The 23,391-nt window shown below is 51.0% G+C and overlaps 2 protein-coding genes and 1 long non-coding RNA gene across 3 annotated transcripts; 1 reads left to right on the top strand and 2 right to left on the bottom strand.

Moving 5' to 3' along the window:
* Positions 1-229: 229 nt before the first annotated feature.
* LOC100900709 (caspase-2) lies at positions 230-1,974 on the bottom strand. Its single transcript, XM_003737175.3, has one exon. The coding sequence runs from the start codon at positions 1,781-1,783 to the stop codon at positions 890-892; it is 894 nt and encodes a 297-aa protein (XP_003737223.2). The 5' UTR covers positions 1,784-1,974; the 3' UTR covers positions 230-889.
* Positions 1,975-12,749: 10,775 nt separating this feature from the next.
* Positions 12,750-15,758, top strand: LOC100899302 (pancreatic triacylglycerol lipase). Its single transcript, XR_003777148.1, has 8 exons — positions 12,750-12,867; positions 13,131-13,354; positions 13,482-13,679; positions 13,786-14,102; positions 14,260-14,561; positions 14,664-14,805; positions 15,248-15,418; positions 15,659-15,758. It is a non-coding gene; the product is annotated as a pancreatic triacylglycerol lipase (long non-coding RNA).
* A 3,727-nt stretch (positions 15,759-19,485) lies between these two features.
* On the bottom strand, positions 19,486-23,391 carry ITP (ion transport peptide). The gene is made up of 3 exons (XM_018641971.1): positions 23,168-23,391; positions 20,425-20,696; positions 19,486-19,591 (listed from the first exon to the last, which is right to left on the bottom strand). Exons 2-3 carry the CDS (start codon positions 20,694-20,696, stop codon positions 19,486-19,488), a joined length of 378 nt encoding a protein of 125 aa, XP_018497487.1. The 5' UTR covers positions 23,168-23,391.

The following is a 23,391-nucleotide window of genomic DNA, read 5'->3' as shown; positions in this document are numbered from 1 at the left end:
AGGGGTGACGTAACCTTTCACTCTAGTGGCCAACTCAGCGGCTCATATGATCCTGATGAGAACATTTCAACGTAAGCCCTCCGCGTGACGTGAGGTCGCCCCTTCCGAACCTTTATTCGACGTTCGACCCCGTCCCGATTGCGATTGTGATGCGCAAGCGCCGCTAATCACTTCGGTCATCATTTAACCTTATAGGTCGGCTCATCAGCACCAGCACACTCGATTTGTCTACGAAAACAACTTTATTTAGAAAATACGACTTCGGAAAAATAACAAATTCATCAAGTTATCGTCGAACGCTCTCAGGACCGAAGTCTTTTTGGTAGGAGAATAAGTTACAGCGAATTTCATCCAACGCTCCGTCATCTAGGGGTCCCGAAGGACTTATGTACAGGTAACAATGGCAGGGTATGCGTACACACCTCTCCGACGCACTGCGCGGATTCGTGGTACGCGAAATTGAGGCACAAAGTGGAAAAACTGTGCACGAGCGGAAATACTCTCCTGTGTGGCCGCATCGAACATTTGTCGGCGACGCACCGCTTCGAGGTTTCGGGAATGTGTACAACAGGTCTGATCCCACGTCACGATGGCTTTTTCGAGCCCGGCGTTCATAATTTTCGTAGGTCAATTAAGTGATAGTTGTCATTTAGTTGTGAAATAAATCGCTCACACTGCTCTCGGTCGTGCATTACCGCTGACAGAGCACAATGAGATTGTCCACGGCTATTGCAAGCGAATGATTCCCTACAGAGGATCTCAACTCCGCTATCGACAGGTGACAGTGCCTCTCGAGCTTCCATTTTTGAGCTGTGGTGGGACGGCTGCTCGCACCGAGCTGCGTCGTAAGAACATTGCGTGAAGATCCTAACGGGAGAGCTGCGGGACTCTACTGCGACAGTCCCGGGTTGAAGAAGAGCTTTTTTCTCCAACCAATCTTCTTCACCTCGGGACACTGACGTTGTCCATCACGACGGACTCTTTCCAGAACCCTCTGCGAGACGCGGTCCATGAGCGTGTCAAGATGCTCAGTATGTGCGTCATTAGCCATAACGTCAAACACGGCTTTCAAGAACCAGCTTCCGGAATTCAAATCCCTCAGAGATTCGTAGCCCTCGACGACCGCGTAAGCGATGTACGTGTCGGACCAGTACGAGATCCGCGGGCTGGGCGTTCTGCTCACGCCCGGATAGCCTTGCGATTTGAACGGACCGGCATCACTCTGAGTACCGTCCTCACCGGGGACAGCTTCTGCGATCAGGTCCCGGCCAGGAACCCCGTTATCGGACAGGCCCCCCCGACAAGACTGAATGAAGAACAATTTCGGTCGCTCTCGCAGAGCAGGACAATTGTAGTTGTTGAACTTCTCGAAGATATCCTGCAGCTTGACCAGGTTGTAGTCGTTGCCGTATATGTGATTGACTTCGCCGTGGGACATCATGATCAGAACGAAAGCTTGGTGACCCTCGAGGACTTTTTCATTGGCGTAGGTGTCGAGCAACGACATTATCTGCTGAGATGTCTGATCCTCGTGGGTGAAGACCATGAACTTGAACTCTTTGAAGAGCATCATCATCCGCTGGACGTCGAGTTCGGACCCTGGTCTATCCCTGTCCGGAACACACGGGAAGTGACGGTTGTTGAAGATCACGCACAAACCACGGGGGCTATCTGTCATTTCGTAGACTTCTTTTCCGACGGCGATCTGTTTGGCTTTAGTCACTGTAACCATCGATGGTAAAGTCACTGATGTCGAAGAGGATGAAGTCGATGCCGTCCCCATTGCCGGATTAGCATCGACTTCTTCCAGAGCGAGGCCTTCGCCTTTCGACAGGTCGAAATTCGGGGGATGTGCAGGTGAGTCCAGCCGTACCGATGACAACCTGTCACTTTTGTCAGTTCGTGGCAGTGGCTCCCGCAGAGCCTTACTTTGCGAGAGGGGTTGCACCGTATGATCCTCTTGTTGTTGTTCGTGCGGCTGGTGGTTGTGGTGCTCCCGGTGAGATTCGTTCGGCAGGACCTCGACAGCGTTGTACTCGCCATTTTCGATGAGGGTTCGTTTGAAGCGACAGAAAGAGTCTTCGTCTTTGACGACAATTCTCTTGACTAACTCTCGGATGGAGTCTGTTTCACAGCTGACTTCGGCATGATCTACATTATCGCTCGATAGGAGTCCGTTCTGCTCGAGGGCTTGAGTGAGATCTTCGATGCTATTCAAATTGCGACTAAACTTCTCTAGAAGGTCGGGGTTGGCCTCAAGGAGCCTCCAAGAGGACGACATCTTGGAATCATTGCAGGAAGGCGAGAAACAAAAGCAGCAACCGAACGTCGACGACGACCATCGAACGGCTCTGTACGCCGCCTGGCTCATGGAACATTGCAGACGCCGCCGTGAGCGCGAAAATTTGAATCGGCGCCGTGAAAAAGAGGACGTCAGGTCTTCAGCTTGAAGCATCTCGAGTTTCCCCGGGTTCCTCCGCGCCTGGAAACAAAGGCCCGGGACGTACCCGATCCGACCGAAGCGGCTCGCACTGCTCACCAACGGATGTTCAGAAGTTCCCAGGCTGGAAGAAGGTCCTATCGCGCGAAATTTTCTTCTTCCTTCGCTAGCGAAGACCAGGGATCGATGACCTCTCGATGGCAGGTTCAGACACGTCGGCAGCTCGACTCCACAGTCCGGTAGATAAGAGAGCTCTGACTCACTCATCGGAGTGAAAGTTTCGTACTGTGCTTCTCACCGCCGCGGGCGTTGGTCTTACCCGCCGACGCTACCGCTCGCTTTGTTTCTGAGCGGGCAACACGAGCTGGTTACTAACGCACTAGCTGATTGCACCTGGAGGAAGAGGCATTTGACCGGGGAAACGACAAATGCTGGCAACGACGATGGTGATCGAAGGAGGGGAGACGGCATCCGATGATCTCATACGGAGTGACTTCATCTCATAGCAGCACAATAACGGACCGCGACTGGTGACCCAATGAGGACAGGGAAGCGAATGTCATCTCCCACGGAAGCGACCTTCGTTGCCTATCCGTTGCTTCGTAGTCGCTGCTCGTTGCGAAGAGAGAGTGAATCACAAGTGCGCATGGTGAACTCCTGCCAACTCTTCGCGGAAGTGGTCTGAATCGGCTCGAGTGAAAGTCCGCTCGCCTCGTCCATCTGTCTGTATGTCGGTCCCGCAAACTGTCCGTCTGTCTGTCGCTCCGCCCGACCGACCGTCAGTCTGTGCGTCGGTCGCTCGCTTGAGCGCAGATATGACGACTACCGCCTACTGCGTTTGCCTGTCTGTCGCGGATACTGCTATGTTCGATGAGCCAATTCATTTAAACAGTGACTGTCCGAATAACCAATACGAGCGGAACAATCAGAAAATAGTGATGATCCAGAATGACAAAGGACTCCGATCCGATGACTGTATACAGAAATTTCGGCCGATTTGCTTTCATTGAGAGACATAAAGGTCGATGGCGAGCACCAGCTCCAGCCTACGCCCATGCACACACGGGCGATTGAACTCCGATTCGGAGATAACATCCAGTCGAATTCTCCGGTTGCAGGCTGCAAATCCGGAAGAAGGGAAAGTATCGAGGACCATGTTGGGCCTGGGCATGAGAGACGATTCGCTGCCGACTCGGATCTGATGCCCCCGGCCCCTTCGGAAGGCAATCGATTGATTGTTGGCGATCCGAGTGACGCTTCCTCGTGGAATCGAAATGTTCTACTCCGTCGCCCCGAGATCTCCACGGCGCGGCGTCTCGCAAGCTCTCCGCAGAGCCAAGCGTTGCTGGTAAGAGAGGGAGCCTCTGATTTGAGAGGGTCCGTTCAACAAAAAGGAAATCATTTCGGATCGAGCTATCGAACGAAACTATGAAATCACTGTGCGCAGTCGTCAAACCCGGCGAAGGCGGAAATTATGGAGAGCCTACTTTTCGATATTCTTTCCTCGACCACTATATATGTATTTCTGTACATGATCACATGGTGAAATCATTGACCAGCATTCCATTCCTCAGTGATGGACCCGATATCAGGTCTCTCGAGAGGTTTGAAAATCACTCGCATCGGCCCTTCGGTACGCCACGGTACCCGAATAAGTATCGACCGTCGCTTCGTCCAAAGTTTCTGCGGACCTACCGAGGTCGGAGATGACGGGAGCGTGAAGCTGGAATTCAGCTCAACGCCGCGCCGCGATCTACTTTTGGAAGCTGTCTCTGAACTTGAATAATGGGTCACACACGGAGAAATCGAGTTAACTAGTAGCTCCGCTCGTCGCCGACCTGCATAGGCAAGCGGATGCGCAGTGCAAACCAACATGACAGAATAGTTATGAGTAGTTTAGTGAAGATTCCGACCTTGGCAGGGATCCAACGTCTCGTGTGCTGCGACGATGGCTGGCGAAAAAAGCTCTCCAATCGAATGACCCGCGTAACAAAGTTTCGAGACGGAAATTTTGAGCCAAACTTCAGGGCCTTATTGCGTAGTGAAGATCGTCGGGACCGACCGACTGGAGCGCAATAGCCATAAGAACTTGCTGTCCACCAGAAACCGTGGATGATCTAGCAGAGAAGTTCTCGGGCCGATTCTCGTTGTTGGGGTGAACTCATTCCTATTCCTAAGTCCGATCGCTGTTTTCTGTATTGCTGATATTGTCACGGTTAAGTTAATTTACCTGATGCTGAGCTCAAATGAATAATGAGTGATGATGTTCGGAAATAGGGGAAGATTTCCACCAGAAAGAAGTGAATTCTAAATGGAGTCTAAATCATGAAGTACTCGACTCCCGAAGCTTCCCTGATGGAAGTTATGCGCATGGCCGTAACAGGGAGACATCGTTTTCTCGGACTATCTTTCAGACTGGTCTAGCTGTCTTCGTACCGAATTCCTCATGGCCTCAAGCAAGCTGGAAAGTTTGGTCCGGGGCATCGAACCGAGCGTTTGAATCTCTCGGCTTGACTATACGTCGATGATTTTTTCATCTTCGCCAACGATGAGGGCTTGCAAATGGAGACAGTCAAAAGGCTTGGGAAGATTCATCCGCCCGAGGACGTAGGAAGAGCCGAATATTTTATTGGTATAAGCACAACTCAAAAGGTTGAAGGGCGGGTTATTCTATTGAATCAAGCGGAGAATATCTGGAGGCTCTTGAAGAGGTTCCGCATGGAAGATCCGAGACCGGTGGCCAGACCAGAAGTTCCGGGTAACGGGTGTGGAATCGACGACGAGGTCGGGAGACGAGCAAGTGACGGATGCGACGCACCGCGAGGCGGCTGGGTGTCTAATTCACATCTCCCGGACGACACGTCCCGATATAGGTATGCCACGTCGTTGGTATGGTCTGACAAACCTGTTCAGAGCCGTCGGCGACGCACTGGGTTGCGGTGATTTGTATCTTACGGTACTCGGAGGGAACTCCGACGGAGATCCGATGGCAAAAATACGGAGAATCTCGCTGCGTTCTCTGATGCCGACTGCCGAAAATCTTCAACGGGCTATGCGTTTCTGATGGCTGGAGGCTGCATCTCTTGGGCAAGCAAGAAAGAACCCACGACGGCACTGTGTTTTACCTAAGCTAAATATATGGCGTGTTCAGCAGCGTCTCAAGAATTGATTGGTTCGCGGATTTCCCGGAGCTGCCCACGGTCGAGACACCTCCTCTGCTTAGTCAAAAAATGTTCGTAAAAGCATCCCATATGGAAACGTCGAGGGTAGACGGCTGCGAAGGTCCTAGTTTTTTGTCAAGAGCTTATTAAGAGGCCCCTCTCCCATATACTGTTTTTTGAGTTTCCGGTGCCTCTAGCTCGGACACCATTGCTCCGAATCGCACCAAAACTCCAGATCGAGTTCTAACCTAGGTCTACCCGTTCCCGAAGTTTCATCGATCCACACCACCCAGGAGCAAAGATGGAGAACTTCATAGACGAAAAATTGCGAAAATATCGAGAAGTGGAATTACAGAAAAACTAGACCTGATACAGGAAAGCTGTGTACAGATTCGGTTTCGACGCGCCCGCTTCACCCCAACCTAGGTATAACTTTTCTTGTAGCTTTTTGGCTGTCGGGCTGTGTAATGAAGCAGAGTTGAACGTTATCTCGGGAAAGGCAGCGCAGGCCGTAGAATTAGACTGGGCAAGATCAGAGTTGACGTTCGTGTCGGGATTCATGGGTGAGGGATACAGGCCGTCAGGGCGAACCACGATACGACTGGAAATGGAGGGTAGAGTTTTCGAGCAGGTCGTCATAACGGTAGTTCTCATCGGAACCTGGCGAGGACCGGAGATTTTACTGGGATGAACGTCCATGTACGAGAGGGCTATCGCGGTGATCATAAATAACTGTTCTTGCTTGTAAGAGAGGGAAAATTTCAAAATATTCGCGGAAAGGGAACTCGGATCGGGAGATGGACGAGCGAGAACAATTTTGGATAAAACGAGGCGAGAGAAAGTCGATCTAGAGGTGACGTCAGACGTCACATTGGAATCGAGCTCGGTGAGTTTCATTCGAGCAAGAGCGTCGAGTGATCAGGAGGGTGTGATCTGTGTAGAAGATGAATCCAGGATCGAAACACTAACTACGACAACGGAAGAGGGATTAATGATACCGGCGACGAATTTCGGGGATCGTGATATCAGACTGTCATCGGGGGCGGTGATAGCGAGGGGACGCAGAATCGACCACGAGAACGTGAAAATTCCTCCTGAATCAGCCGCTTGACTTCTTCTACGGCAAATCGACCTTGCGAGCACTGAATTTCTAGGATGTTTTTCAGTCTCTTTCAGTCAGACGTGTGATTCCTTCGACGCTGGAATCGTCTGTGCTCCCACAAGCTCCTCGGCGGCAAGCCCGATTTCGATTCTCAATCGATCTTGCCTAGACTAACTTTATATCGATGGATTCATTCCGTAATCTGGATTGTGGTTTGAATCGCTCTCTTATTAGTGTAACTACGACTCCCATGGAATGCGGTCTTCATCAACAGAAAATAAAGAGCCTGTTCTCTGGACTCCGAAATTCCCCACCCGCCTGAAGGAGGCATTAGCGAGCTCGCGTGAGTCACCTTCGAACGACGACATCCAACTCGATGATATCTAGATCTGATATCATCATGTTGAAAGTCAAGGCGGAATTTCCAGCGGAGATTTCAACGATTGAGCGTCCCGAAGATTCTGACTCTCGGTAGCGTTCGGGGCTTTACTTGGGTGATCGTGAAGGGTAAACTAATTTCTGGTAGCTGTTCAGTGCGACAGGGAGGGAAATAAGTGAAACTTGAAACTTGTCTCTCGGAATCCGCCATCGAATGAATGATGATTGAAGGATACGTCAAAAATCTCGGAACCTAGACTGAAATTTTCTTTGACACGAGCTTCGGGAATATGAAGCGATGATTGGAATTGGAAGGCAGGGTTCTTGCGAAGTGACGTCAGCCGGCCAGAGTTCTCTCCATTTCTGACATTTCTGACCTCTGTTCATGAAACGACGAAGTTATCCCTGCTGATGCTGACTTGCGGAGCCCATCTCCTGGCTCACGCCGTCGATGACTCGAAGGTTTTCGATCGCTGATTCGGAGCTCGGATCAGTGTCTGTTTGGAGGCACTGAGGGGGAGGTGGAGTGGGAGACTTGCGAATGTCGAATTCTGGAGCGACGGACTTACTAGTTCCGTGGAGTCAGACAGTAAGGGTTCGAAGAATCTGATTTCGGTGAAAAGTCGAGAAGGGAGAGAGAACTGCGACGAAATGAGTGCTACATGCTCACCGATCGCTAAAAGGACGCGGGCTAGGATCCGCGCTACGCAGGCGGAGACCCTCAGTGAGCCTTGCGGCCTCCTCCATTCTGATCCCTCAAGAGTCAAGACTTCTACTCCTCTTGCGAAAGTTCGTTTGACCTTGTCCTTGTCACTGTCGGCAATGGCATCCAAATTCCAGGGGAGTTTGATCGGAGCATCTGGAGGCATTGAAGCTCCTGCGAAGCGGAGTATTCATAGAGGGAAAAGGAGCTTGGCGGGAGAATCGCAAGGGACAAGACACATTTTCCTCGGGAATATTTCGGTACCATTATATTCTGTCGATTGAGGTCAGCCGTGTCTTCGAGCCGAGAGGCGGAGTCATTTCGGATGTGTAGGAATCAGGGAATCACCTTCACGTTCTTCCAGGCCGGCTCCAGACTAGTTCTCACAGTGGCCGTGATTGTGGTGTCCTGCATCGTTTTCGAATTTTTGAAGCATGGAGTGCGGGAGGCGGAGGCCGCATGGCGGACACACGTTTCGATACGGAACATGTTGCTTCGCTGTACGCTCATTCGGAGCGGTGCGATCGCGTCTACTGATACGCTTTGAGAGTCGGATTTGTGAGCGACCATGATCGAGGATGCTTCTACCCTCAAAATTATTTAGCTCATATAGGTTTGCAATAAACAAGTTATCTTTTGTCGAGGACGCGAGCTATGGTTCAGCGCTCCAAGGGTAAGAAGTCCTCCAGACTTGGCAGATGTGGCAGTGCTTGGGCTAGCATCGAGAATGATATGATCGGAACAACTTGGGCTTAGCAAAAAGCCGCGGGCCCAGCTCAGCATGGAACTTGTACGGGTAACCGTGAGAAACGGCATGAAGCCGCAGCCGAGAGACGCGCCCCTTTTTCGGGCGTTTTGCGAAACCTAGGTGGCAGTGTCGTATCTCGCAGAGGATCCCATCATCCTGAAATGGAGCATTTGTGAGCGGGTCATGGTTCTAACGAAGCTGAGCGAGAAGACTTCGAGGCCCGTTCCCGGAATGGACCCATCGCATGTCCGCTACCGGAGTTTATGTCGGTCTGCGAGGCCATGTCCAGCAGGAACAATGTGCCCGAGCTTGGAACGCTTTATGATTCACGATCTGTCATTCTCCGTTCGGAATGAGGTAGATTATTTCGAAAAGCGTGGAAGGTAGAGAGCCAGCGACAGCACTGAAATCAGTCGAAACGTCTCTTCAAATACAGTTCTCTTCGGCCGAACAATAACGTAGCGAAGAAGGCTTCTGCAGAAAGTCGGCACTGTTCCATTTCTGAGAGGCGGGCTACTCGCGGCAAATTTTCGCATGTCGCTTCCCCGCCCATCTCTACTCATGCGAAACCTCTTGCATTCCCGTAGCGCCTGATGCCGCGTATGGAGGCCGAACTCGTGATCGGCTTGATGAGGCAGACAAGTCTCGCCCCTTGGTTGTAAGTTCCAGGTCTCCAGCAAAATACCACTCAATCCAGGAGATAAGGTTTGGAACTCGGAAATACGCTGTTGACGTCTCGGCGTTGTCCATTAAGCCAAAGTTACTCTTAAAATATAAAACTCAATAATACGCGAAGAGCTTTGGTCGGGGTCTAAATGTATTTGACCGAGCCAATTCTAAGCTCCCATAGACCGTCTTCCCTCGGCAAATCCACTTATTGAGTCCGTCGTTTCACGATGACCTAAGTGTTTGCTTAGGAAGTGGACTACCGGGGGATTAGTCGGGGGAATCAGTGCAGCCGAGACCTTGGTCCGAGACTTGGGCTTGTATTGGAAATTAATCGCACAAGAGCGTCGAACGTCCCGGGAGGCCGATGTCCCGGCGCGCAAGCCTCTTGCGCCATGACCTATCCGCGGGAGCGAATCCAAAGCTCTCGGCTCCTCGGATTCTCCCTCTCATTGCTCGAAAAAGTTGGAGTTCAAATATCTGACAACGATTGCCCGCGGACTCGTACGACACTGTTCGGCATTAGTCGAGCAGCGATCTTTCTGCTGAGCTCCTTCGACGTCGCAAGCATCTCTGATTCTACGGCGGTATTTCCACAGACTTTGGCGTGAGTTAGAGGGTTGGGAGGTGGGGAAAACAATGACGTGGGAGCATACCCAGACGCAGATTCTCTCAAGTAGAGGAAATATTTATCTCGGCATCCCCGCTTGTGATATCCGCGAGCTCTATGCGATCGCATTGGGAATCTCGCCACTTCAGACCACGAAAAGAGGCTTCCGCTCCGCATTTCCCGCCTCTTTCGGAAGAAGGAGCTGAAGGTTTCCGAGCCGGATCGGGGCCGAATTCCCAGCTCGGGACTTCGATATTTCAGAACGTTTGACGGAGGGGGGGCAGAAGAGGTCGAATGTTGGCACACTTTTGGGAATCAGGTCGTGACCTCCACCGTCGGGAGGGATATTCAGGGTCATTCAAAGGTCACGCGGAGATGAAGAAGCAAACCGAGAGGACTGATGGTCGCTGGCTTGTCGCGTTGTGGATTGTAGCTGACGATGCCTCTCATGAGTCGAGGTGTTCGAATCCATATCGATGACGCAGGCTGGCGTTCATGCTTACACCATCATTGGATGATCCTGCGCAATGAGCTACCTACATCGGTCATCGCGGGAAGCCTCCGGGATAACAGCTGGGCGGGCGCTCCAGTCGCGAATCGAAAGCCGCCCGAGGTCAATTGACATGGGAACAAGATGGAACAAGGGAATGACGCGAAGAAAATTCTCGACACAACCCTATCGGTCTCCGACATATCACCGGCCACAACGATTATCCGACCCCCAGAGCTCGAAGTCGGAATCGAGACAAGGCCACCTCGCCCGCCTCATACTCAAGAGGCGAGGGGAGAGAATATCGATGAATATTAATCGATTCATGACAAGGGCCGTTCCTCTACCTGGGTATCATCATCGCAATAACGAAGGAGGCACGCAACGACGAGCAGCCTCGCCTCGGTTCCGGCTGTAGCGTCTCGAGTGAGGCATTCACTCCACTGCTGTGAAGATGAGCCAGTCGAACATTCCAACGTCGAACACGCGTTCGAGTCAACTTGGGGCGGATATACTCAGCGGTCGGACCGACTGCTTCCAGGCCGAGGGCTCACTCGATCAAATGTGTGATCTGGTCATTTGCGACAATCCGATTGACGAAACCAAGAAGTTGTACAATGTATGGGCTGCTAATTATGAGGACGACATGAAAGAATCGCTTTACAAGGCTCCTGAGATTATTGTGCAATATCTTGAGTCGACGATAAATCTTCCGAAGACTTCGAGAATCCTCGATGTCGGTTGCGGAACAGGACTCGTGGGAGCACAGCTTAGAAAAAAAGGTCAGTTTCCTGAAAGGTTGAAGAGCGTCGCGCGAAAAAGCTTACGAAAGTCAAAACATCCCGCGAAACGCTGAACACTAGGATTAGACTGTGTTGTAACAGGACGCGAGAGAGCCCTAAGAGAGGATCACGTAAGGAATGTAACATACGCGAATATTCTTCCAGGTTACACTAGAATTGACGGAATCGACATGAGTGAAGAAATGCTCGCCTTGGCGATCAAAAAGAACTGCTACAATCTCACCAGGCTCGGCAAAGTCTCCCTTCACTGCGCGGCAAAACTCGTTCCGGTCTCTTATCAATACGATGCCATGGTTCTGTGTTCTTCATTCCAGCCGGGTCATATCACTCCCGTCTGCCTCGGAAAACTTGCTGTCCAGCTCGCTCACAGAGGACACATAGTCTGGTGCTCTAGAATGCTTCCCGACGAAAAGAAAATCAGAACTCCGTTTGAAGAGAGAAGTTTCCAGGTAGAATCCGTGCAATGACGAATCTCGAATCTCGCATGGATGTCCCGAAATTCAGCCGGAGTATTTTCAATCCCTTGCCTCTGCTGCTGCAGGAGGCGCTCTTCAGATTGAGGGAGGACTCAGGCTTGGCTCCACTTCCATTTAGAATCGAAGAAGGCTTCCAAAGAAACGTGAGGGGTGTTTTGGGTCACCTGCAGAAAAGTTGTTCCCATCCTCAATTGAAAGCGTGTAAAAGCAACAACTGTATGCAAACTATCATTTAAATCACGTGGGATTTTGATAAATGGAGGAGCGGACGGCTTATAGATGGCTTGCGTTGACGGATTGAGCCTTCTTTCAAATTCGTGATTTACAGACGGCGTGACAGCCCTTCGATATTCCGCTCATCGTTCGATTCGTGCTCCGACAATCTCATCAGAAATCTCGACGTGGAAGTTAAAAAACTCAAGCCTCTCGAATACGATGGCGGGATATGATCGTTTCGCGATATCTCCTAGAAATGTACGGGGGCGCCATCGTGATACCCTATTTTCGGGGAGAAAGTCGGGGGAGAATCAAACTTTTCATTCAATCCTGCTCTCCCGCCATGTCCCCGTTCGGACAAGTTCGCCCCTCGAATTACTCGTCATTGCCTCTGGACGCCTCAATAGATTCAATTCCCGATTCAAGGACTGTTCACCCTTTGCTTAATTTGACTGACATCCCTCAAGCCTAATCTCTCCATCTAAGACCATGAATTCTCAAGAAGCCGTTGAGAACTCCACGATTGGACCTTTGTCCAGAATGAAACTGTTGCCATTGGCGGTCGCTGCTTTGGTAGCTCCTGTGAGGAGCTCGCTCGTGCCGGTCGTCCATCCCCACACTCGGAGTAAGTGTGCGCCTTGACAACACGCTCCCTCGACCTAGCAATCAACCACGCAAAGAGTTGTTCCTGCTTTGGGGTTTCTCTTCGCTAATTGTGAGTCTGCATCTTATGCGGAGTATCTTATGTCATTCCGGCAGCGAAAAGCTAAGCGGATTAGGTCCCGGGGAGCCGTCCGAGTTCCCATTCCGACCACGTCGAGGCTCTCGAGAAACGTCGCGTATGACGTCGGAAATGGAGTTTTGATCAGAAAAGTGGCTTCGAAGCCTCGAAGCTTCTTCTGGACCGATTCTGGCTCCTTAGTCGCTTCCACCACCAATGTCGGCAGTCTAGCCTCATGTCTGGCCTCGAGCCCACGAGTTTCAGCAATGAGCGTCAGACTTTTAGATCGGCGATCAACATTCGGAAGTACGAGGCCGAGAGGGCACGATTATCGCTGGTGGAGCAGGCCTGGTGTGAGACGTTGTTCAAAGAGATGATACTTTTCTGCGTTCCGGAATCGAGTCTCCTCGAGGTATCTATTCCGAGAGAAGCGAATTCAACGTTTTCAAGCTCCGAGGGTGGGAATTTAGCATCCGATTCCATTTCATCGTAACAGTTTTCCGCGTGGGTTCCCTAGCTCTAGCTTGTAATTCCGTTGCCTTTCGCGGCAGTCTCGCAGAGCCGCGCAAGATTCGCTTGACCAACTCTGAACTCGGACTCTTGCTCCCATCCACAGACAATCGGTGTCTCGGCGAGCTGGGATGTTTCCCAATAACGACCGATTTCTTCCACCCCCTGTGGAGGATGATGAACGTCGCGGTGGACTCACGTGAGACGATTAACACCAAATTCATGTTCCACACGAGGAAAAACATGTATACGCCGGACGTCGTCGCCGGTTACAACATTCAAGGGAAGCTGCTCGACAGGATAAACTTCAATGCTAGTCTGGAGACCAAGGTATATTTCAAGAATCCCTCTCTGTGACCCGCATTGTTAGGAATGACGCAACTCTCCTTTTAGATCCGATTCTCTTTGTTCCCCTCACGTTTCGTAGTGAATTCCGATTCAAGAGATTCTCGCTCAGTTTATAGCGCACGGTTTTCTGGACACTCAATACTTCGGAGAGTGGCAGGCGCTCCTGAAAACCGAACTTCTGATTCGCGAGGATTTCAATGTGATCATCGTTGATTGGATGGGCGGAAACGGTCTCCCTTATACGCAAGCGGCCGCGAATACACGAGTTGTCGGGGCTGAAATCGCGGTGCTCGTCAAGAAGCTCCAGGTGCTTGTTTCCTGAATCATCCTCTATGGATAAAATGAATGAAATCACCTTCTCTGAGTTTCGACCGGTTTCCCGCTGAACCTGGAAATGTTGCGCTCTATCGCAGGCTAGATTCGGCATCAGTTTGGATTCCATCCATATCTACGGACACAGTCTAGGCGCCCATATCGCTGGTTACGCGGGCGCCGCTCTCGATGGAAAAATCGCTCGGATCACGGGCCTCGACCCTGCGGAACCGTTTTTCCAACATCTGCCGCGCTCCGTCAGATTGGATACAACAGACGCTCAATTCGTTGAGGCTCTTCACACGGACTCCAGAAATTTCGTGACATCTTTGGGTCTCGGTTTCAGTGAGCCTCTGGGACATTTGGATCTCTTCCCCAACGGAGGGGAAAAAATGCCCGGGTGTGAATTGATTGGGAGGTGAGCGAAGGGAGGCGAACTGAAACCCCATGCCCGCTATCGTTCTCCCTCAATGCAGGGACTATTCCGGTTTGGTGAACAAGACTTCTTTAGCCGCTCTGGTTGTAAGTATTTCCTCGGGTGCCGACGTTACCCAAGAGTTTCGCTCCCATTTAAGGATGAGGGACTTCAAAGAGACGGGTATTCGAGGCCTTTCGAAAGTCGGAGCTTGCCACCATTTGATGTCGACGGTTTACGTGAGGAATTTCTTAAACCCCAAGAATTCCTGTGTGCCGGTGGCGTTTAGCTGCGAAAATTACGAGATGTTTAAAGGCGGACGCTGCTATGATTGTGGTGCTGACGGGTCAAAATGCGCTCCGGCTAATTACGATTCGATGGCATACTTCAAGCAGTTCGCGGATGTGAACAATGAAGAGAGAATGTTCTTCGACACAGCGCCGTCCGGCGACAACTACTGTCGTGAGTCCTTGTTTTTAATTCCTCCTGGCGTTAGGGAATCAGCGATCAGAATTCCTCTATCGCTTAATAGAATCCGACCTGAGTCTCCTAACTTCTCGCTAGTGTTCCACTACAATGTCGCAATCAAAATGCGGCGGACCGAGCGTGGAGGTTCAAGGAAAATCGCTGCCTCGGTTGACGGATCGTTCTTCTTGACAATCAAGGGCTCCAAGAACACAGAGGAATTCAAAGTGAAGACACCGATGTAAGTGGGCCCTAGAACAGGTGTGCACAGCTCCGGGGATCTCGAGGGCCACTCTCCCGGTCCGAAAACGAACGGCGGGCCGTGGCAATCCTCGATGATCCGATTCTGGACGAAGGTGCTTTCCATCTTTCAGTTTCCGAAACAATGTGGAAAAGTGAGCGTCTGTCATCGGTCGGTTAGACTTTTTCCCCATTCCAAGTCTACCATGGCCATGTTTATGAAATGTTTGGCGGTCGGCATTTCCTCCCGATTCCGACCCGCTCGTCGTGAACACTCAGATTAGCGTAGCGGGCCGCACGGGACGACGCCGAGGGCTGTTTGCGGCCCGCAGACCTTTCGTTGTGCACCCCTGCTCTAGAATTAGTGCACATGATCTCAGAACCCGATCGGATTCCTAGCTCCTACCGCCTTGTCGGCCTGACGGTCTTCGTATTTTCCCCAGGTCTTCGATGCCTTCCGGTTCAAGTAACTCAGCTCTAATCACAACATCGGAAGATCTCGGCGAGATCAGGGAGATTTCTTTCAGATATGTGGCCAAAGAGCTGATTCGTTCTCCAAAGATGGAGCTGGATTTCGTCAGAATCACACCCATGAACGTGGTCGTGCCGAGAGCGTAAGTAGCCTTCCAGGATATTCGAGCTCTCTCCGAGAAACCAGAGCATCGAAGCGCGGAGCTACCCCCGACTCCGCGGTCGTTACCCCGTCTCACCGGAACCCCTGGCGCTCGAACGGACGATTCTCTGGCGAAGCGTTGTCCCGCTCCGGACCCTAAGAAAGTATAAACATGAGAACATACCTGCGGTGCATGGAGCTTCTCCCAGCGAGTTCTGACGAATATATGATTTCCTCGAAGGTCAGGTGGTTCGGTTAGAACCTCACCGGCCGCTCAGAACACCCCGCTCGAAACATCGGCCCTGCGTCAGGCCCCGCTGTACTGTGAAGGGTACTGCTGACCCTGAGCGACCCTGCAATCGTTTGCGCAGCGATGAGGATCTCGAAAAGTTTCCGCTCCTGACTGAGTCAGATAATTCCTGCCGTTCGGCGATGTGAATGTGCTGAGCACATCCCTGTAGTTTAATTTGGGTTTCGGAATCCTCAATGGGGATCCTGCGTCACTCAGCGAGAGGTTCGGCTCCGATGCAGAGTCCGGGGACCTCATTGAATTAGATAAATCCGCGTGCGCATTGAGTCTGCTCGATCGTTCGAGCCGACTGAGGACGGATCAAAGCTGAACTCGTCATCTCGTTTTTTCTTTCCGATTGAGTCCCGAACAGTATATTGCCTCGGCAACAACCCAGAGGTAGGTATTTAGATCGCAGTCGGCCTGGCGCTACTTTTGCGGGATCGCGAAAACATGATTTGGATGAACCGGTTGCGCGCGTGGAAGAACTTCCGCTGAGATTAAGAGGGGTCACGTTGGCTGTCATTTGTGCTTATCTAAATCGAAGGTCCACGCACAAGAGGAATGCCATGTCGGCGTTATAAGGTGTCGCTCTCCGAAAATAGACGGCAGCTTTTTCCGGAGGACGACTTTCGGGAGCTCCTCCTCTCCTCGCCGCTAAAACCATCTCTCACACTCGCATCACTCCGAGGACCGAGCCACTCGAAATAAATTACATCGCGGAAAAATTGAAGCTTTCGCTACTGAGCGTTCGTGCGTGGGAGTCACTTGTCTTTACGAGAATGTATTCCGAGCACGGAGTGCCTGCATCCGCAGAGCGCGGAGAGGAGATGAGCCGGAAGATTTTCAGTTGGAATCCACCTCTGCTGAAGGGGGACCTAATTCACCGATATCCCCGGACGAAATGCGACTTGGAGAGACGCTCCGGAATTATTTGAGTCTCGGAAACATACCTAATGTCGGCTTTCTCCCCTTCAGGTCGCTGAGGATTCTTTCAACCACGGTTTGCCCATCAATATCGTTGGAGAGTGCGAAGGAAATTTCTTTGAATGCCGAGAACTGCTTGCTGAAGTGACGGATCAACGCCGCGATTCGATATTCCTCAAGTGGGAATAAAGCCTCGTTCGGTAGCAAGCTTGATCTTCGTTGCGTCGATTCTCAGTGATTTTTTGCTCAATGAATGGATATGGGAGGAAGGTGGGGCGTGTATTGAAGACCGAGAAGGGTTCATGAATCATGGATCCGAGCTCGTCCTCTCGGCATAAGGCTGGGATGAGTCCAGTCTCGGGTCTAGAGGGAGTTGAGACGCGGAAATGCACCTTCGTCGCAGCCTCGAAGTTGCAACTCGAGTCTTCACTCCCAAATGCGTAGGAGTTTGCTTTCCCTCATCAAGAGTATCACATTCCTTCAAAACGAAAACACACACTTTCGCTCGCGACATCAAGATTTCGCGGATATCCATCAACACCGTCGTGTGACCTGGCTCGCCTGCAGAGACACGAGTAGAGGTCGACTTTGTTGTCACAAAAGAGCGTTCGCTGAAGATAAAGAGCATTGAGAAAATGCTCTTATGGGCGATAAGGTCGGAGCTTGGAGAGACGTCCACGCTTTCTAGAGAACAGAATGCTCCCTGGATCCCCGGTCCTCGGCGAATCGAGCGCTCCTGAGTCAGCGTACAACATCCTCAGCATTGCAATAATTTTCGCGACACGCGTCGAAAAAAGGTCAGAGGTGACGAGTGACGGATGCTTTCCTGAGTCCTGAGCAATGAGTTAGTGTTCAAGACTTGGGAAGCGAAGCCCGGAAATGATATACTCCATTCGATATACTTGGAATACAGTGGCCCCTTATCGTGCGACCGTCGGGCAGGTAATGCTCGTCTAGACGCCCATGAAGGAGCATTCGAAAAGACGGGAATAGGAGTACGGGCATCGTCCTGAGGAGAACAATCCATGATAATTTCGTGATTCTTGAACGGGCGGTGGGTGGCCATGCAAGAAAACTCAATTTTGCACATAACGTCTTTATTAACAGGTCCGATCATTATGATGGAAGTCATTTAGGTGGACAGAAGCCAGATGTGCGTCGCTGCAGCAACAGCGGTTCGCAATGAGTCTCTCGTGATGATACATGATGATAAGATATAACTTCGTCCTTTCGTTTTCGTGGTAGAATAATAATCATAAAATAATAATAATGATAATAAGGAATGCGATAATTGTCGTTTCGTTTCCTCGAAGATCTAGCCCGTTCTCGTTTCCACTCTCTTTATTGACATCGAACTGAAACGCATTAAAGCCAACGGTCGGATCGCTCGCAGCTGCGCGACTCATACGAGGATGCAGATGGGAGGAAAGCCATCGTGCTACATCGCGCTCTCTGCTGAAATTCTATGCATCATCACCAGATGCCGATATCTGTGTAGACTGTAGACCTTCCACAGAGGCATGAGGCAAAACAAACGAATGCGGATACGATTATCGTCGCTTTTCGTCGACTCTCCAGGTCGGAGAATCGGTCGTTCTCGAAGCTGCTCCTCACCATGAACTCGTACTGCTGCTTCTGCTGAGCAGAACAGTTCTGTCTAGAGATCTTCTCATCAAGCATATTCCCAATCGAAGACGAGCTGTACAACCAGAAGAGCAGAGCTGATAAATTCTTTAAATAGCAAATGCACTACGTTATGGAACTCTTCAACAGATTCGTGAACTGAAAGATGGTCAATGTAGGCAGGAGAGTATAGAGGGATCCTTGACGGCTGAGTCGTCGTCGAAATATCCGCGATTGATTGTAATGATCGCAAATGAGTGATCAATGATTCACAAATGGATGACTTCGCGCCTCCGCTGCACGCGAGAGGAAAAAATCACACGCTCTAAAAGTGGTCAGATCGAAAACAAATTGTTACAATTAATAATCATGAAAGTTATTACACAGATGATGAAATGGCTGTCGGGGACATTTTCGGAATGATGGGTTCCGATCGATCGATACCCTGATCGATCGATCTGGACATTGTCCCACGGCTGCCCAGGCCTGTACACGTTCTAGGGAAGGATTAGCTGATCGATGGCCTGATTCTGAGGCCATTCAATCGACTCATCAATCGATCGATGCTTGTTCGCCTTCCGCTCGACTGATCGATGAAGCAGCTTGAGCAGCTTGCGATGAATTGCGATAGCTGATCCCGCAGCCGGAGACTGACACGTGAAGAATAAATTAGTCGCGATATTCTACACTTTGAGGGGGATCAAACGAACATCTTTCGACGTGACAGAACTCTTACAATTGCTACACATAACTGAATGCTCATCGACGATACTCTCGCTCTACAACGTTTCGTTGTAATTGTAACCGATCATTATATGGGGACGTCAGATACGCGCATAGGAGACAATTATTCTCATCGCGCTCTTTTCTCGTCATCTCTGTCTCATTTGAATCCGTAGAATATAAAAAGTATGGTGCTCTGGGAGTCTATCCTACTCGTAGAGACAACAAGAGGAGTCAATGGGGGTCTGGAATGAGTCGGAATGATATCGAGACGCGTCTTTCTCGCTTTACGATGGAACGGCGCCGATATGCTTGTTGTGGTGACTGGAACGCAGTTTTTGCGTCGGGAGGTTGGCGGAAAATCGCAGAATCCGGAATTGATCCACGCGATAGGGTTCATTAGGCCGGCAAGGGTTTGGTTCCTGGCTGTGAAGGTTTTCGGATGCGCATCGTTCGGGCGGGGGAGGTCGGAGATGCGAACGATGACGGTGCAGAGCGGCGGGCCTCTAACCGGCAAGCACGTTGATCATTTTGTCGATGCCTTTCATCTGTGTTTCAAGCATCAGTGCCTGAATGCAAGCTCTGAAAACTTCGTTTCGGAAGCAATCTTTCCTGTAAAACGGAGAGCTCCGTTAGGCGTTTCGGTGAGTAGGCAGAACGTTCTCCGTCCTCCCATAGGGTCCCTGAGTAAAGGCTGGACCCAATGTCAGATACTAGCGATTACTCCGACGGACGTCCTCGACTCCCGGCTGGGACAGAGCCGCCTTGCACAATTATCGACAGGAAGAAAAACGAACGAGTCGAAGAAGTCGACAATGAGCTCGGATCCGTGGATAAACCCACGTCGACGACGCGGCAAACGACCGACGTTGTCTTCAATAACTATGGTAATCATCGTCGTTCCGAGCCGGGTGATGAAAAGCATAATAATCATTGCGCGTATGGACATTTCTTTTTATCTATCCGTTTGAGGGCGATCAGCGAATGCTGAAAGGATCGTTATGGACTTGATTCTTGGTCCCGTCGATCAAGAGCAAACTTTATATTATTCAAGACAACATCCAAGCTTCTCGCAATCACGCAAGCTCAATGACCATTACACGAACAGCTCGTTCTTATACCCTTGTTCGAAGAAATTTCTCGAGCCCACAATAATTGTAGCACGAACGCCACCCGCATCTGGGTTACTGCACACCATGGGAAATCTCGGGAATAAATTCCCCCGGCTGGGCTGATTGATCTTTTACTTTTTTATCTTATTCTCTAATTAACTCAGGGGTCAAATCTTCCGGGAGCTCGCGTTCCTCCCGCGGGTGGCACACTCGAGATCCCGGAATTGAGGACATGGAGCGATAGTTCCCCTCAGCGAGAATCTGACGAGATTGAAGCAAAATAAACGCGGTTCTATGGGTTTTGAGATAATCGCTATGAAAGCTGATACTTACGGGCACTGCTTTGAGATAGCGGGATCGCGGTAAAGTAGGTAGCACTCCTCGCAAAACCTGTCCAGCTTGTAATAGTATTGTTCGAAGGTGGGTACGTAATTCCCGCGGCAGCCGTTCTCTATGATGGACCTTTTGTGCAAGATGCGCGCTTCGTTGGGCTCAGGCTGGAGCAGAAGAACTAGAAGCAGCACCAGATAAGAGTACGACGGACTCGCCGCCCGAAGGCGCTTCAACGCTCCCGGCTCCTGAGAGGTTGTGGGCCGCTTGTTCATCTGGAATTTCCCGAGAATGATTTCTGTCATGAGAAGCGGAGACACTCGGCTCGTTGACCTACTTCGCGCTTAGTTTCGGAGCGCCGGCTTATGAAAACAGAGGAACTGGCAGCGCAAGGGTCCTTGCGCGCGAACAGGTCTGGAGCTAGTCTGAGAAGAGGCAGCCGGCGCCAAGCCGTCTGCGATTACTCTTGGACAACCCTTTCTGCGAGATCGTGGGTTGCCGAAACGACTATGATCATCTGTCAGTTTGTGAATGTATGTGTGTTGGCCTGTGTTCTTGCCGAACGAACTTGTACAATGCGTCCATGCCGTCATTCAAATGCTCGATCGATCGAATCGCGGGCTAACGTCACGTAATTGCTTTTCATTGGAACCATGTTCACGGAATCACAAGAAACGAAGGGGAAAACCACAGGGAAGGAAGCCGACTGAATGAGACGGCGGGCGTCCCCTCGCAAAGTCCGTGACAACTCTGTCGGCGGAAACGATCCCGAAGCTCGATTCTCGAGCGGCTATTCTCAATCTGGAGAGTCGCTTCTGACAAGAGTACGCCTTCTTCGTTCTAGTCGCATTTGACTTGGATCTTGCCCTCTCGTTTCTCTCACGCCTAATCTCTATGTTCCGACCGACGGATCAGCTCCCGAGTCAGTTCGATGGACGGTCGATTCGGAGAGCCGGAATCAGAGCCGGCAGTAATAAGGATCGCTCGCCGAAAAATGATGTCAACGAGGGCTGCCGAACACCTGACGACACCGAGGTGTTCCGTGAGGAATGTCTGACCGCTATTGGCTCTACAGCAGCGGCGTTCTTTACGCCTGATAATGAAACAATGACGGCCACTAATCGAGTAACGCAACATCGGGACGGGATCGATCGAGGGCAGTTGAGGTAAAAAGCATCGAAACTTTCGCTCATCTGCGACGACGACTTCTTTCGATGTCGACGATGCTGCTGCTACTGCTGCGGCTGGATTCTATGGAATCGGCGGCCGGCTCGATGTGGCGGCCGATTGTGGCCGCGATGTGCCGTTTTTTCTTTCTTCGTCTTCTTGAAGAAGCGCGAAAGAATTCTCATGGGGCGGCCCTCAAGAGCTCGAAAGCTCACAAGAGTTCGATCAATGGTGAAGTTAGTCAAGTGACTGAAGCAGACAGGTCGTCGATGGCGGCGGCGGCGACGACGGACGGCGTTCGTCGTGGTCGTGAAGGCAGCAAAACGCTTCAGAAGACAGACGCCTTCGAACGGCCGCATTTTTTTTTCTCTCGCTGGTTCTCTTGTGTTTTTTTTGCTCCGACCAACAAGCGGGTCAAAAAACAATTACTCTCCGGATCGTCATCAATGATTTTGAGAGAAAAATAAAGCCAGTCAACCAGCCCTCCCGAACATTCTGGGATGCTATCAGGTGCCGGGAGAGTTTCCGCAGGTTTTCAAAGGCTACCGCCCATCTGAGGCGTATCGGAATAGACGGATTTGCGCTGCCGTATCGGAGCCACGGGACTTCAATGAACGTATTCAAAGTTTGGGTGAAGAGCTCATTCCGTGAGCAGATCTCCTCAGCCAGGAGACATCCGGATGCGATCGTCAGAGGCTCGAAGAGAGCAGGAACGGGAGAATGAGAGCTCAGGCCCGGACTCAGGTCCGACTTGATCCCTTTTTTTTTCTCGCTGCGAGATCAATAAGCAGAGTGGAGTTTTGTCGCTTCCTTAGGGTATCGAGTTAGTTCCGTCCGCTCACTATTATCGACCCTTGTAATAGACGCATTGAGCCATTACGATAGTCAGAAGAAGCATCCGAGTTGTCTCGAGAGAAGATCTCGTGTATATCGCCCAGGCGGTGCTTTGGAGCTGACGATAGCAACTGTCAGATAGACACATGGTGCGGAGACGAAATAAGTGAAGATGACGACAACGACGACGACGATGCCCACAACGACTTAGACGACAGTGACAACGACAACGTCGTCGACGACACCGTGAGTAATATTATCGGTATTCCCCAGAGGGAACAAATACTGTGACACGATAGCTGGTCGGCGATTCTGGCGGCAATGGCAAACTAACGACCGAACGCGCAGAGCGAGCAAACACATGAGCTTCGCACAACGTCGGCGCCCGTCGCGGGGAAGGAAGAAGCTTTGAGGCTTGAGCATTCTGAAGACAAAACTCAGAAGTGACGGCAACAAGTCAAGCTCGATTGTCCGGTAGCTAGCCCCATCGCGTCGACTATCGATGGACGATGCCGAAGCGCGAGCAATGCGATCGGGAATCGCGGAGCTTCCGCGGATCGCGAGGACAAGAAGGAGATCTTCCAGGTTTGTTTGGACAACAAGGGCTACGTACTCTGGTTCGGAAGATTCTACGGAGCCAGCGGACCCTCCTCTCGGGCTCGATACTTGGAAGCTCTCGATGTAGTTGAAGTAGATGATGATCCTAAGAGGGGTTTATACGGCGAGAAGCAAGCTCCCAGCTTACCTGATTCAGATGAGTCCACAGGAAAGAAGAAAGTGTAGATACTGAGATTGTTAGGGGGTGCGTGAAACTTTCCGGAGGGTCTGTTGCTGGCTAGCTATGTACGGGTCGGCTCTCCGTCGAACTTCCTGCGCGAACTCCAACTATAAGGTGAAGTTCGAACGACGAAGACTACCACGACGACGAAGACGGCTTGGTGATTACTAGGCTGTTGCTGATCTGAGACT

Source organism: Galendromus occidentalis, unplaced genomic scaffold (genome assembly GCF_000255335.2).
Source record: "Galendromus occidentalis unplaced genomic scaffold, Mocc_1.1 scf7180000075405, whole genome shotgun sequence".
Lineage (NCBI taxonomy): Eukaryota > Metazoa > Arthropoda > Arachnida > Mesostigmata > Phytoseiidae > Galendromus > Galendromus occidentalis.
Note: the sequence above shows the minus strand (reverse complement) of the source record. Positions and strands in the feature narration are given on the sequence as shown.